General features: G+C 43.0%; 1 protein-coding gene across 2 annotated transcripts in view; it reads right to left on the bottom strand.

The window, feature by feature from the left end:
* The window catches only part of LOC137352221 (rho guanine nucleotide exchange factor 10-like protein), a 186,081-nt gene that overhangs the window by 87,650 nt on the left and 83,680 nt on the right, over positions 1-14,751 (bottom strand). The window contains exon 6 of one of the 2 annotated variants that reach the window (XM_068017450.1): positions 13,320-13,411. In XM_068017450.1, the coding sequence (XP_067873551.1) occupies positions 13,320-13,411 (92 nt within the window). Of the gene's footprint in view, positions 1-7,900; positions 8,045-13,319; positions 13,412-14,751 lie in introns of those variants that run through there. The other variant, XM_068017451.1, reaches the window with a different exon arrangement.

A 14,751-nucleotide genomic window follows, 5' to 3' on the forward strand; every position in this document is an offset into this window, starting at 1 on the left:
ATCTGTGTGAAGGTAGGGAGTGAAGGTAAACTGGCCATAAGATTAATTATATTTAACAGCCTTCCCATACAATCTACAAGGCTTTCAAATCCAAAGCTTATTGTTATCTACCTGCCATCCCTTGATTCATCTCATCACCCAAGGAGCACAAATACAGCACAGGCTCAGCAAGAGTGACAGAGGGCACTGCGAGAAACCCAAGAAGCACAGCTACAGCGCAGGTGTGGAGAGTGTGACAGGAAGCATTGCTGGAGATCTGCGGTGCACATACACTGTGCAGGTGTGGTGAGAGTGACAGAGCTTTGCGGTAGGTCTGAGGAACCAAAGCAACCACAAAGAGAAAAACTGAGGAACTGCATCACAACCAGCACAGAGGTTGAAATCCGAGGTAAATATTTCGTAATTTCTTTTTATTTATTCACTCACAGGACATGGGTGTCGCTAATAAGGACCACATTCACTTTCCCGTGAGAAGATGGCAGTGAGACACCTTCTTAAACTGCTACAGTCCATATGGTGTAGGTACACCCCAGTACTGTTAGGGACGGAGTTTCAGAATTTTGGAGGGGAACTTGCAGGTGGTGGTGTTCCCATGTGCCTGATGCCCGTGCTCTTCTAGGTGGTAAAGGTTGTGGGTTTGGGAGGTGCTGTTGAAGGAGGGTTGGTGAGTTGCTGCAGTGCATCTTGTAGATGGTACATACTGCAGCCACATTGTCCCAGTGGTGGAGGGAGTGAATGTTTAAGGTGGTGGTTATGGCACCAGTCAAGTGCACTGCTTTATCCTGGATGCTGCCAAGCATCCTGAGTGTTCTTAAGCAGCACTTATTAAGGCAAGTGGAGAATATTTCATCACACTCCTGACTTGCACCTTGTAGATGATGGACAGGGATTGAGGAGTCAGATGGTGAGTCACTCACTGCAGAATTCCCAGCCTCTGACCTGCTCTTGTAGCCTCGGTATTTATGTGGCAGGTCCAATTAAGTGTCTGGTCAGTGGTGGACCCCAGAATATTGATGATGAGGCATTCAACAATAGCAAAGCCATTGAATGTCAAAGGGAGATGGTTAGATGGTCTCTTGTTGGCGATGGCTATTGCCTGGACTTGTGTGGTGCAAATGTTACTTGCCACTTCAAGCCTGGATGTTGTCCACCTCTTACTGCATGCAGGGGTAAGTATTTAGGGCAAGTATTTTGGACAATTATCTAAGGAGATAAAATAAACTTTGTCGGGGATATGGACACTGAACGGGTCCGAAATTGTATTAAGCATGGATCTGGTATACATAAATATTAAATAAATAATACAAAGGCATTAAAGGGGTACGAAGATAAAACATATAAATAACATACTATATATAAACTTATATATTATATATACACATTTAAAACACATTATATATGTATTAGAATTGTGGGCCAGCTGAAACCCACTGTCTGAAATTCCTGTGCCATGTGTGACTCCAGGACACTGGGATCACTGTAGCGCATAAGACAGGCTGAGAACTTCTGGAGTGTATGTTCTGTGGAAGGTCAACCCATCCCCAGAGAGATCTCAGGATGGGAAGTGGGTGGCCATTTCACAGGGTAGGAGGAGGTAAGCAGTGGTATTGTGGCACTCACTAACTGGTTTTTCAGTATTGAATGCTGGTGAGAGCGACGACACCTCGAAGGAGTGCAACCTGCAGCATGGCACCTTGGGGCAAAGGACCAAACAGGAGGGCACAGCGAAGTGTAGGAGCACAGTGGTTATAGGGGCTTCAATAGTCAGGGGGATAGACAGGCACTTCTGCAAGTGCCAACAAGTGTACCACATGGTGTGCTTCTTCCCTGGTGCCAGGATAAAGGGCATTGCTGAGAGGGTGCAGAAAACTTTGTTGGGGGGGTGGGGGAAGGGGAACAGTCAGAAGTTGTGGTCCACGTGGAACAAATGAAATAGGAAGGAAGATGATTGAAGTCCTACAGTGAGAGTTTCAGGAGCTAGGGAGAAAGTTAAAAAGCAGGATCTCAATAGTTAGTAATCTCTGGATTACGCCCAATCCCATGTGTTATTACACTGAAGGCACTATATAAATATAAATTGTTGTTGTTGAATAGCAGGATAAGTCAGGTTAATCTATAATAGTAGTGGTGATCTGCCCAAGGGCAGGTCCACTGCTCATTTCTCCATGCCCCACGGTCCTGTGCTTTCCTCTTCAGTTGCTTGTAAGAGCCTCCCTTTTTAGCTTTCCATTGTGGGTTGAATGTCAGGGAATGGCTGCTTTGTCCTTCCAAACACCATCTGTTAATATGCAAATGTCTTTTCCAGCCATGGCTGATCTGTTCAACAAGTCTTCCCCTCACTCCAGAAACAGTTTAAAATCAATGTTCGAGAAAAAATTAATGTGCCTCATTCTTGGCAGGTGGGGGCCTAGCATGACACTGTATTCATCTGAAAATATGCAATTGTCTTCCTCATCTGTGATTTAAAGGAAATACAAGTGCTCTTTCTGAAGGATCCTCTGCCTGTAAGCAGTCATTGTCCCTCAAGATGTTAGATCTTCCGCTAACCCCACCGAAAATTCTCTGATTCCACCATTGACCATGGCTCCTAACCCTGAGCATGGGACCCACCCTTGGGTGGCTGGAAAAACAGTGCAGGAGAGAGCACCTCAGATTCCTGGGGCTTTGGCACTAGTTCTGGACCAGGAGGAACCTATTCAAGATGGGCAGTTTGCACCTCAACAAGTGCGACCAATGTCCTCACAGGGAGGTTCACCAGCGTTGTGGGGAGGGTTTAAATAATTTCACATGGTGGGTGGACACCATGATGAAACACTAGAAAGGAGAAACGAGGCGCACAGAAGACAGGCTGAGACAAGTAGGACTAGAGTAAAGAGCAGCTCAGAAAGAGGGATCAGACAGTGCAAAATGCAAGACAGTCTAAGATGCATTTGAAATGCATAAATGCACAGTGAGGGAAATAAAATTGGTGAGTTGTAGGCAGGAGCTGTCACGTGGCTCAAAGGTGGAGAGGATTGGGAACTTAATATTTCTGGCTACAAGTTATTCAGGAACAATATGGAAGGAATAAAGTGGGCGGGGGGGACAGTATTGTTTCAACAAGGGTTGATGTAGCTGAGGGGGTCATACGAACATATGAATTAGGAGCAGGAGTAGGCCACTCGACCCTTCGAGCCTGCTCCGCCATTCAATAAGTTCATGGCTGAACTGATTACACCACATTTCCACCTACCCCCGATGACCTTGCTTATCAAGAATCTAATACAATGTATTTGGTTAGAACTAAGGAATAAGAGGAGTTATTATACAACTGGGTGTATATTATAGGCCACCAAATAGTGGGAAGAATGTAGGAGAGCATATTTTAAGGAAAATTACAGAAAATGCAAGAATTAGAGATTTGTAATAATGGGGGACTTCAATGATCCTAATATAGACTGGGCTGGTAACAGTGTAAAGAGCCAAGAGGGGGAAGAATTCATAAAATGTATACAACAGTACCTTCATGATCAGTGTATTTCCAGCCCAACAGGGAAGGAAGTGGTGCTAGATCTAGTTCTGGGGAAGGAAGTGGGACAAATGGGGTACGCTTTCAAGAGAGAGAGCATTTGGGAAACAGTGATCCAAATAGTTGTTTGGTAGTACAGAATTTGAGTATTGCTTAAAATAGAGACAAGGTGTCGAAGCTTTTCGGCTTGCACTCATCTGAAAGAATACCAATGTAAGGAAAAACAACAACTTTATACTGTATGAGAAGAGAGTGCTGATGATTTATTCCTCAGGGCAATGCCTTAACCAATCACAGTCAAGCTGTCTGGTTTAAATTTCAAACAATGCTTGGCAGTTAACTGTCAGTCACCGTAAACTGGTACATTCTCCTTGGCAATGCCTCTACCAATCAGAGTTCACTTGCTAACCAATCAGCACTCTCTTTTCATACAATATAAAGTCATTGTTTTCCCTCACATTGGTATTCTTACGGATTGTCCTGATGAGTGCAAGATGAAAGCTTCAACAACATGTCTCTATTTTCAGCAATAAACAGTGATCATACTATCATTAGGTTTAGAATAGAAAAGGACAAGGAACAATCAAGTGTAAAAATACTTAACTGAATGAGGGCTCATTCAATGAGTTGAAAAGGATCTGGATCTAGAATCAAAAATTAGAAGGTAAAACAGTAATTGAAAAATGTGTGGCCTTCAAAGAGATGGTTCAGACATTCCCACAAGGGGGAAAGGAAGGGCATTCAAAGCAACAGCTCCCTAGATGATTAAAGATAAAGAGATTAAAATAAAATAGAAAAAGGAAGCTTATGACAAATGTAAAGTTCGTGATACAGTGGAGAACCAAGGTGAACACAGGAAGTACAGAGGAGATCTATGTAAGTGAACAAGGGGCAAAGAGGAGGAGAGAATGAGATTAGATAGTGGCCAACATAAAAGGGAACCCAAAAATCTTTTATAAACACATATATAGTAAAAACGTAGTTAAAGAAAGGGGAGGGGTGATTAGAGACCAAGAAAGAAATATTCATGTGGAGGCAGAGGGCATGTCTGAGGTACTGAATGAATACTTTCCATCTGCCCCCTACACTATGGCCTCACCCATCATCTAGGCTTGCCTAGGTACAAAATAACTACCCATGCCTCGCCTATCCATAGAAACTGCTGTTAATGTGGTTGCTTCACCACGAAGTGTACTTTAACAATGGAGAAGGACTGTGACTTACTTTGATTCATTACAATAAAATCCCATACCTGCAAGATCAAGGTTGACTGAAAAGATCAGTTGAGAGAAGTAAGGTTGGCCGAGGCTTGTCTACCATACCAGCCCCAGAGCAGTACAGTTCCAGCCATCACTCACCTAACTTTAGGAAGCAACACACTGCAGTACATAACTATGTTGGAGAACATGTAACAAGAGAAAGTTATTCAATCCATCAAGTTCTTTTTTATTCCACAGACCAAATAAAATCTACCCATTTACTCTCCTGCTTGAAAATTCTGCAAAACTCTTAAATTATTCATCCATCTCATGTCTCCGTTAATCAACTCCGGCCAGCTACCATTTAAGCAATATTTCCCCCCACACAGAGAAATCATTATGTCCTGTGGAGTACTTGATACAAGAAACATGCATTTCAGACCTATATCAATTTTGTTAAACTAGAAAGTCTACCTTTCAAACTTATATCCACGGTAGTGTTATATTCAAAGATCCTGCTGTTGAGGGAGCTGCAGCCTATTTCTGGTGTGCCATATTCTAATGAAAAATCACACCTGTGTGCAGCCTGGTTAAAACAGTTAAAAAGGGAGCTGCAATGCAGCTGGAATCTTGAGGTAGTGTCAAGGAGCAAGACCTTGAGAACTGCAAGTGTTGGCAGCACTGGGAAGTTTGCTGAGGTAAAGATGCAGCCACTTTTATGTTGCCTCGAAGTGGTTTCAGTTTCATGGCAACACAAAAGCAACCGTTTAACTCCAGAGTCAAGTCCCGATCTGACTCAGAAGGCAGCAGCAAGAGAAACCATTGGTTGAACCTCCTGGACATTTGAGAATGAGAGAGGTTTTTTTTTTTAAGTATTACTAGAATGTGGATGCTGTCACCCACACTCTGAAAATATCCAAACATTTATTGCGGATTTCTCTCCTGGCACCCCAAGTATGATTCACTGACAAGGGAGCTTATGTGGTACTTTGTAACCGCTCATCTAAAACTGGTAGCATAGCATAACCAGAGCGTGAAACCCTTACATAGAAGCTACGGCACAGAAACAAGCCATTGAGTCCTACAAAGTCTATGCTCACAAGCCTTCTCCCACTTTAAAAACCTCTTTCCACCCTGCTCCTGTATCCCGCTACTCACTTCTGCCCTGATGTAAGTATCGATCCGCCCCTTAAATGCATCAGTCACTCCACTTGGCAGTGAGTTCTACATTCTCACTATTCTCCGTGTAAATTCCTCTGAAGTTCTTTACTTGACCTGATGGTGACTTATCCACAAATTTAAACAGTTTTTCTATGCCCACCCTATCAAACCCCCATATACTTTTAAAGACCTCTATCAGGTCTCCTCTTAGTCTTCTCTTTTCCAGAGAAAAGACCCCCTTGTCTGCTCAATCTTTTTTGATAGTTGCTTTCTCTCAATTCTGGTAACATCCTTATAAATCTTTTCTGCACTTCTCCAAGTGTTGCACAATCATTTTTGTTCAGAACAGCGCACAGAGTTTCTAGTGAGTTCTAACCAAGATTCAATATAAATTTAATACTACCCCTCTGCTTTTGTAGATTATTCATCTAGAAATGAACCAAAGTACTTTGATTGCACTCCTTATAGCCTTATCAACTTGCATTGCTACTTTTAGCGATTTATGCGTCTGTATTTCCAGATTTGTTTTCCAAAAATATACTTTATTCATTTCCAGATCTCTCTGCTCCTCTTAACCCATTTAGTTTCCCGCCGTCTAAGGAATTAGCAGCCTCCTTGTTCCTCCTATCAAAATGAATCACCTCACACCTTTGCTATAATGTATTTCATTTGCCATTTATTCACCCATTCTACAAGCCTGTTTGTCTTTCTGTATTTTGATGCAATCCTCAACATTATTAACTATAACCGCCCCATCCCTCCTCAGTTTGGTATCATCTGCAAGTTGTGGCTGGATACCTGCAGTTCCTGATTACAAATCATTTACGCATGTGCTGAACAACAGTGGTTCCAGCACAAATCCCTGTGGGACACCACTTCCAACTTTCTGCCAATGTGAGAAACCTCCCTTAAAGCCGATCTGTTTTTTTTGTTTTTGTTTTGCAGCCATCTTTCAATCCTTTAGGCTTCTTGGCCCCTGACCTCACATGCCTTGACTTCAACATGAGCCTCTGTGTGACACCTTTTAGAAAGTCAGTGTATTCCACATCCACTGCATTGCCCTTGTCAATTCTTTCTGTTAGTTCAAAGAATTCAATAAGATTGTTTAAACATTTAAACATTGTTTAAACTGTCAGGCAAACCCCCCACCTGTCAAGACTGAGGCACACATTATTTCGCCACATGAACAATAAAACTTAAAAAGTGAAAGCCCCTGACTGGAAAGACATTTTGCATAGTAACAGACGGTGTTGAAACAATGGTGACCCCAATAGTTGCTTCCCCAAGACACAGAGGTGGTCAGACCAGTTTCAGTCACATGACTAACTGGCTGTTGCAGAGGTTTGAACTGAAAGTTTTAAATTGGAGAAAACAATGTTTGAGGTCAGAAAGTCGTGTGCTCATGGACTGAGAACATCTCCTCTCCTGTCTGCCTGCCTCCATCTCTTTCCCACAGAACTGAATCTTGTGAAGACACATAAACTCAGAGAGAAAAATCTCCTACGTGAACAAGGTTTAAGATGAATACTGGGCCCCAACGAAACGCAAGACCGTATCTTCAATCAAGGACTACAGCGAGCTCGAGAAACAGTAACAAGATATTGCCTCAAACTATTCTACTTATCTTTTCTTCTGCTCTTTTCTGTCCCTATTTGCATGTGTGTATCGCGTGTACATGCTAGCATGGGTGCGTCGTATATCCGTAGGCATGAACCATATTAGAGTTTAAGTTTAAGGTTTAATAAATTTCATCTTTCTTTTTTAAACCAAAGAAAGCCCGTTTGTGCTCATTTCTTTGCCTTATAATTGGAAAGATGTGAACAAGGACTCACAAAGGGGGAGCTCAAAACACTGAGGAAAAACACATTCAATTTTCTCCTTATATTTTCACCATTCAACACCATGAGTATTTAGAAAGCATCCCATCACCATACGTTCCTGAGGAGACTTCTGTGATCATTCTGAATAGTCGGGTAGCCACTGCTGCAGTATTGGCAGATTTTATGTGCACTCTGCTGCAGTGCAAACTTACCCGAGCAGCCGCAACACCAAGATGTTGTTTAGAGCATGTTGTACCAGCGGCTCATCAAACCAGAGAACTCCTTGATTATGGAAATAGCAAAAATTCCGTAGCTTATTTCGAATTGTTGGGTGGGGACCTCTTGTCAAATGCCCCTACTTTTAGTTCTGGTGCCCCAATAGGGAAGTAGCGAGAGGAAGTAACTTAAGAATTTTGCTCTAAAGAAGCAATTTGAATGTTGAGGTTATAATTAAAACCAGATGAGCAAAGCAACTTCCAGCACAGAGGCTGGTCCAAGAAAGTCCCTCACACTTTGTCACATTCTTTTCACACCACCCCGGAACCGCGCCCCCCTCCCCCCCCCCCCACCCCCACAACTGCTCTTCTATTTTCTCCATTTCATATTTATCAACTGAGCTGTCAAATTACCCACAGCTCTTTTTATACATCAAAAAGATCAGTCACATCCAACGTCATTAGTTTTGTGTTTTCATGTAAATTAGATGTAATCATCAATTGGGATCCAGTAAAAAGCATAAAAATCCCATGTAATAAAAATAGAATTTCACTTATTCCATCACTATAAACCAGCCAGCCTGATTAGGGAGAATAATCTCCCTTTGTATACAATATGCAAGGTCCCTGGCTCTTCCATTTTCACAAAAAGATGGAAAGAATCATCGAATGCGATGCGCAAAACACCAGTACAAATCCCTTATGTCAGCTCCAAGCCAGTAGATTCTGCTGCTGGTTACCATGTAATGTCCCTTTGTGGATAACTAATTGGTTTCAACATTAGCATCAGGAGAAGAATCCTGGATGTGGCTGTTGCTAGCAGGTTTAAAAGTAAACTTAAAGCTGTCCTTAAACTTTTATCTGTTACAACAGTAATGAGTGTGCTTCAAATTGGCTCAATTAAAAATGTGCATTTTTTAAATTCAATTCAAGCTGTTAAATTCCTCTTTCAGTGTTCAGGATACGTTTTGTTTTTAAAATCAGGAACTCCCCAACAGTTTAGTGTCAGCTGTGGCTGAGTGGCACTCTCACTATGCAGTCAGTAGGTTGTGGGTTCAAGACCCATTTCAGAGACTTTCTTTCTTCTTTTTCTTTTGGGCCTCCTTATCTCGAGAGACAATGGATACGCGCCTGGAGGTGGTCAGTGGTTTGTGAAGCAGCGCCTGGAGTGGCTATAAAGGCCAATTCTTGAGTGACAGGCTCTTCCACAGGTGCTGCAGAGAAATTTGTTTGTTGGGGCTGTTGCACAGTTGGCTCTCCCCTTGCGCCTCTGTCTTTTTTCCTGCCAACTACTAAGTCTCTTCGACTCGCCACAATTTAGCCCTGTCTTTATGGCTGCCCGCCAGCTCTGGCGAATGCTGGCAACTGACTCCCACGACTTGTGATCAATGTCACACGATTTCATGTCGCGTTTGCAGACGTCTTTATAACGGAGACATGGACGGCCGGTGGGTCTGATACCAGTGGCGAGCTCGCTGTACAATGTGTCTTTGGGGATCCTGCCATCTTCCATGCGGCTCACATGGCCAAGCCATCTCAAGCGCCGCTGACTCAGTAGTGTGTATAAGCTGGGGGTGTTGGCCGCTTCAAGGACTTCTGTGTTGGAGATATAGTCCTGCCACCTGATGCCAAGTATTCTCCGAAGGCAGCGAAGATGGAATGAATTGAGACGACGCTCTTAGACTTCAGCACAAAAATCTAGGCTAGCACTCCAATGCAGTACTGAGGGAGTTCTGCGGTATCGGAGGTGTCATCTTTTGGATGAGGTGTTAAACGGAAGCCCCATCTGCTCTCTAAGGTTAATATGAAAGAACCCATGACACTACTTCAAAGATCAGGGGAGTTATCCCCAGTGTCCTGGCCAATATTTATTTCTTAATCGACATCACTAAAATAGAACATCTGGTTATTATCATATTGCTGCTTGTGGGCACTTGCAGTGTGCAGATTGGTTGCCACATTTCCTACATTCCATAGTGACTACACTTCAAAAAAAAAAGTAATTCATTGGCTGTAAAGCACTTTGGGACATCTAATGGTTGTGAAAGGCACGATATAAGTACATAGAGTCACAGAGTTATACAGCACGGAAACAGGCCCTTCGGCCCATCGTATCTGTGCAGGCTATCGAGCACTTAACTATTCTAATCCCATTTTCCAGCACTTGGCCTGTAGCCTTGTATGCTATGGTGTTTCAAGTGCTCATCTGAATACTTCTTAAATGTTGTGAGGGTTCCTGCCTCTACCACCACTTCAGGCAGTGTATTCCAGATTCCAACCACCCTCTGGTTGAAAAAATTATTCCTCAAATCCCCTCTAAACCTCCTGCCCTTTACCCTAAATCTATGCCCCCTGGTTATTGACACCTCCGCTAAGGGAAAAAGTCTCTTCCTGTCTAACCTATCAATGCCCCTAATAATTATGTATACCTCAATCATGTTCCCCCATCAGCCTTCTCTGTTCTAAGGAAAACAACCCTAGCCTTTTCAGTCTCTCTTAGCTGAAATTCTCCAGCCCAGGCAACATCTTGGTGAATCTCCTCTGCACCCTCTCCAGTGCAATTACATCCTTCCTATATAGTGTGGTGCCCAGAACTGTACACAGCACTCCAGCTGTGGCCTAACTAGTGTTTTATACAGCTCCATCATAACCTCCCTGCTCTTATATTCTATGCCTCGGCTAATAAAGGCAAGTATCCCATATACCTTCCTAACCACCCCATCTACCTGTGCTGCTGCCTTCAGTGATCTATTGACAAGTACACCAAGGTCGCTCTGACCCTCAGTACTTCCTCGGGTCCTACCATCCATTGTAGATTCCCTTGCCTTGTTAGTCCTCCCAAAACGCATCACCTCACACTTCCCAGGATTAAATTCCATTTGTCACTGCTCCGCCCATCTTACCAGCCCATCTATATCGTCCTGTAATCTAAGGCTATCCTCCTCACTATTTACGACACCACCAATTTTCGTGTCATCTGCAGACTTACTGATCATACCTCCTATATTCATGTCTCAATCATTAATGTACACTACAAACAGCAAGAGTCTGAGCACTGATCCCTGTGGTACACCACTGGTCACAGGCTTCCAATTGCAAAAAAAAGTCCTCGACCATCACCCTCTGCCTCCTGCCACTAAGCCAATTTTGGATCCAACTTGCCAAATTGCCCTGGATCCCATGGGCTCTTACCTTCTTAACCAATCTCCCATACAGGACCTTATCGAAAGCCTTACTGAAGTCCATGTAGATTGCATTAACTGTTTTACCCTCATCTATACATCTAGTCGGCTCCTCGAAAAATTCAATCGTTTGTTAGACATGATCTTCCCCTGACAAAGCCATGCTGACTATCCCTGATTAATCCCTGCCTGTCCAAGTGGAGATTAATCCTGTTCCTCAGAATTTTTTCAATCGTTTCCCTACCACTGATGTTAGACTCACTGGCCTGTAATTACCTGGTTTATCCCTGGTACCCTTCTTGAATAATGGTACCACATTCGCTGTCCTCCAGTCTTCTGGCACCTCTCCTGTGGCCAGAGAGGATTTGAAAATTTGTGTTCAAGCCCCTGCTATCTCCTCCCTTGACTCACATAACAGCCTGGGAAAGATCTCATCTGGGTCTGGGGATTTATCCACTTTTAAGCCTGCTAAAACCGCTAATGCCTCCTCCCTTTCATTGCTAATTTGTTTGAGTATATCACAATCCCCCTCCCTGATCTCTACACCTACATTGTTCTTCTCCATAGTGAACACAGATGAAAAGTAATCATTTAAAACCTCAACCACATCCTCCAGCTCCAAATACAGATTGCCACTTTGGGCCCTAATGGGCCCTACTCTTTCCCTGGTTATCCTCTTGCCCTTAATATGCTTAAAAAAGCACCTTGGGATTTTCCTTTATCTTGCCTGCCAGTGTTTTTCATGCAAGTCTTTCTTTTTTTCCCTTTCTCAGTGGCATATACATTTCCCAGTCTACTGTGACATTCAGATAAGCAAGATCCCAAGTTTGATTTCCGGTCTGTTCTGAATTAGCTGTCCTCAGTCTGGACAGGAGTAAGGTACAGAAAGTACAGATCAGACTCAGCTGTGATGTCCTTTGTCGTCAAACAGCCCATCCACTTCATTTTCTGGACACCCAACACACAAAAATGATCAGTTGGGCAAGGCACTGAAGAGCTATGGTGATAGTAGTACCATACCCTAACTACGTGTCAGCACCTTCACGAGGGGCGTACTAGAAAAGATTTTGATTTGTACCTAAAAATAAACAAGCATCAAAATTTCTATTTGCTTGCTGAACAAATTAAAAGTGAGTTTCCCTCCCAGTGTGCCACAATGAGAGGAGTAACTGCTTTGATTCTCTTCATTGCCAGGTGAATGTTTGTGCAGCTATACTGAAGAAATTCTATATCTCATTGCAGGCATCATCTTTTAAAGAACACACCCTCCCCCTTGATGCCAAAATGTGTTGTACAAAGTACCATAAAGGGTTGGGTATTAAATGGAGCCTGGTTGGGTTCAGCATATTCTAGTTGCTCAAGATAGATTCAAGATTCAACATTCCATCAGACCCACATCTGCTCCTCTCTTAAAGGGGGTCATAATACAAATCAGGTGGGCAATATGAATAACTGAAATACAGTACCAAAGTTATGTCGCTGAGTCAAGATTCATAAGAATGGTTCCAGAGATGAGGAACTTCAGTTATGAAGACAGATTGGAGATGTTAGGACTGTTTTCCTTGGAGAAGAGAAGGCAGAGAGGTGATTTGATCGAGGGATTCAAAATCATGAGGAGTCTGGACAGAGTAGATAGGGAGAAACTGTTCCTACTTGTGAAAGGATCGAAAACGAGGGGGCATAGATTTAAAGTAATGGGTAAGAGAAGCAATGCGACATGGGGAAAAACTTTTTCACACAGCAAGTGATTAAACGTCTGGAATACGCTGCCTGAGAACGTGGTGGAGGCAGGTTCAATTGAAGCATTCAAACGAGAACCAGACTGTTATATGAAAAGGAAGAATGTGCAGGGTTATGGGGAGAAGGCGGGGGAATGGCACTAAGTGAATTGCTCTTTCAGAGAGCCGGTGCAGACATGATGGGTCGAATGGCCTCCTTCTGCACTGTAACAATTCTGTGATTAGGGGTGCAGAATAAGGGTGCACAAGCCTAGTCCGAAGAAGAAGATCTTTCACCCTTTCAAAAGAGCAACCCTACAATATTTCCATTACAGAATCTAGCTGTTTCTTGAAAGACAGTGAATGTTCTGGCCTCAACAGCCTTCCTCACAACCTGTTCCAGTTGTTTGTCACCATCTGCAGAAAGAAACAAATTGTGCAGCTGTCCTTTATTTGCTGATCACATTACAACTGTGCATGGAACACAAATGCAAGCACACACTGAGGACATCTTACCATCATACAGGATGTTTTCTTTCCAGGATAAATCTTCGATGCCGGTGTCACAGCTGCTGTTAGATTCATTGCACAGGACAGTGGAAAGACTCCTAGAAATGCAAGCCAAGGGGACAACATATAAGGTGGTGCTCAATAAAAGACTATGGCCTGTACTAATGTTATTACATGAAATAAACCCAGTGTTTGTTTTTATCCAATGTTCTCACACTGGAGCAAGTTCCACCTGTCCTGGCCAATATTTATCCCTCAAGCAACATCACTAAAAAACAGATTATCTGGTCATTATTGCTGTCTGTAGGGCCTTGTATGTGAATTGGCAGTCCCGTTTTCTGCATTTTCTACATTTCTACACTTCAAATATACTTCATTGGCTGTAAATCACTTTGGAATATCCTTCGGTCGTAAAAAGGCACTATATAAATGCAAGTCTTTCTTTTACCGTGGCCACAGTGCTCTAATATTTTACCCAAATGGGCATTCTTCACATTGTAAGCCTAAACTTGATAACTGTTGGTAGTGCTATTCAAAGGTAGGAAGCTATTACAGCCTGACTCAAACCTACATATAAAGATAAGAAATAGGAGCAGGAGTAGGCCATACAGCCCCTCGAACCTGCTCCACCATTCTTCTCCTCAACTCCACTTTCCTGTCTGCCCCCCATAACCCTTGACTCCCGTTAGTACAAAAATCTGTCTAGCTCAGCCTTGAATATATTCAGTGACTCAGCCTCCACAGCTCTCTGGGGTAAAGCATTCCAAAGATTCATCACCCTCTGAGAGAGGAATTCTTCCTCATCTCTGTCTTAAATGGGAGACCCCCTTATTCTGAAACTATGCCCCTAGATTCTCCACGAGAGGAACATCTTCTCAGCATCTATCCTGTCAAGCCCACGCAGAATCTTATATACTTCAATAAGATCAGATCTCATTCTTCTAAACTCCAATGAGTGTAGGACTAACCTGTTCAACCTTTCCTTATAAGGCAACCCCTTCATCCCTGGAATCAACCTAGTGAACCTTCTCTGAACTGCCTCAATGCAAGTATATCCCTCCTTAAATAAGGAGACCAAAACTGTATGAAGTACTCCAGGTGTGGTCTCACCAACAGCAAGACTTTCCTAATTTTATAATCCACCCCCCCACCTTGAAATAAAGCCCAACATTCCGTTTGCCTTCCTAACTACCTACTCTACCTGCAAGTTAACTTTTTGTGTTTCATATAAGAGGACACTCACATCCCCCTGTACCACAGCATTCTGTAGTCTCTTTCCAGTTAAGTAATATCTTGCTTTTCTATTCTGACTACCAATGTGGATAACCTCACATTATACTCCATCTGCCAAATTTTTGCCCATTCACTTAATCTATCTATATTCATTTGCAGACACTGTGTCTCCTCCTCACAACTTGCCTTCCTACCTATCTTTGTA

Source organism: Heterodontus francisci, chromosome 37, assembly GCF_036365525.1.
Source record: "Heterodontus francisci isolate sHetFra1 chromosome 37, sHetFra1.hap1, whole genome shotgun sequence".
Taxonomy (NCBI): Eukaryota; Metazoa; Chordata; class Chondrichthyes; order Heterodontiformes; family Heterodontidae; genus Heterodontus; species Heterodontus francisci.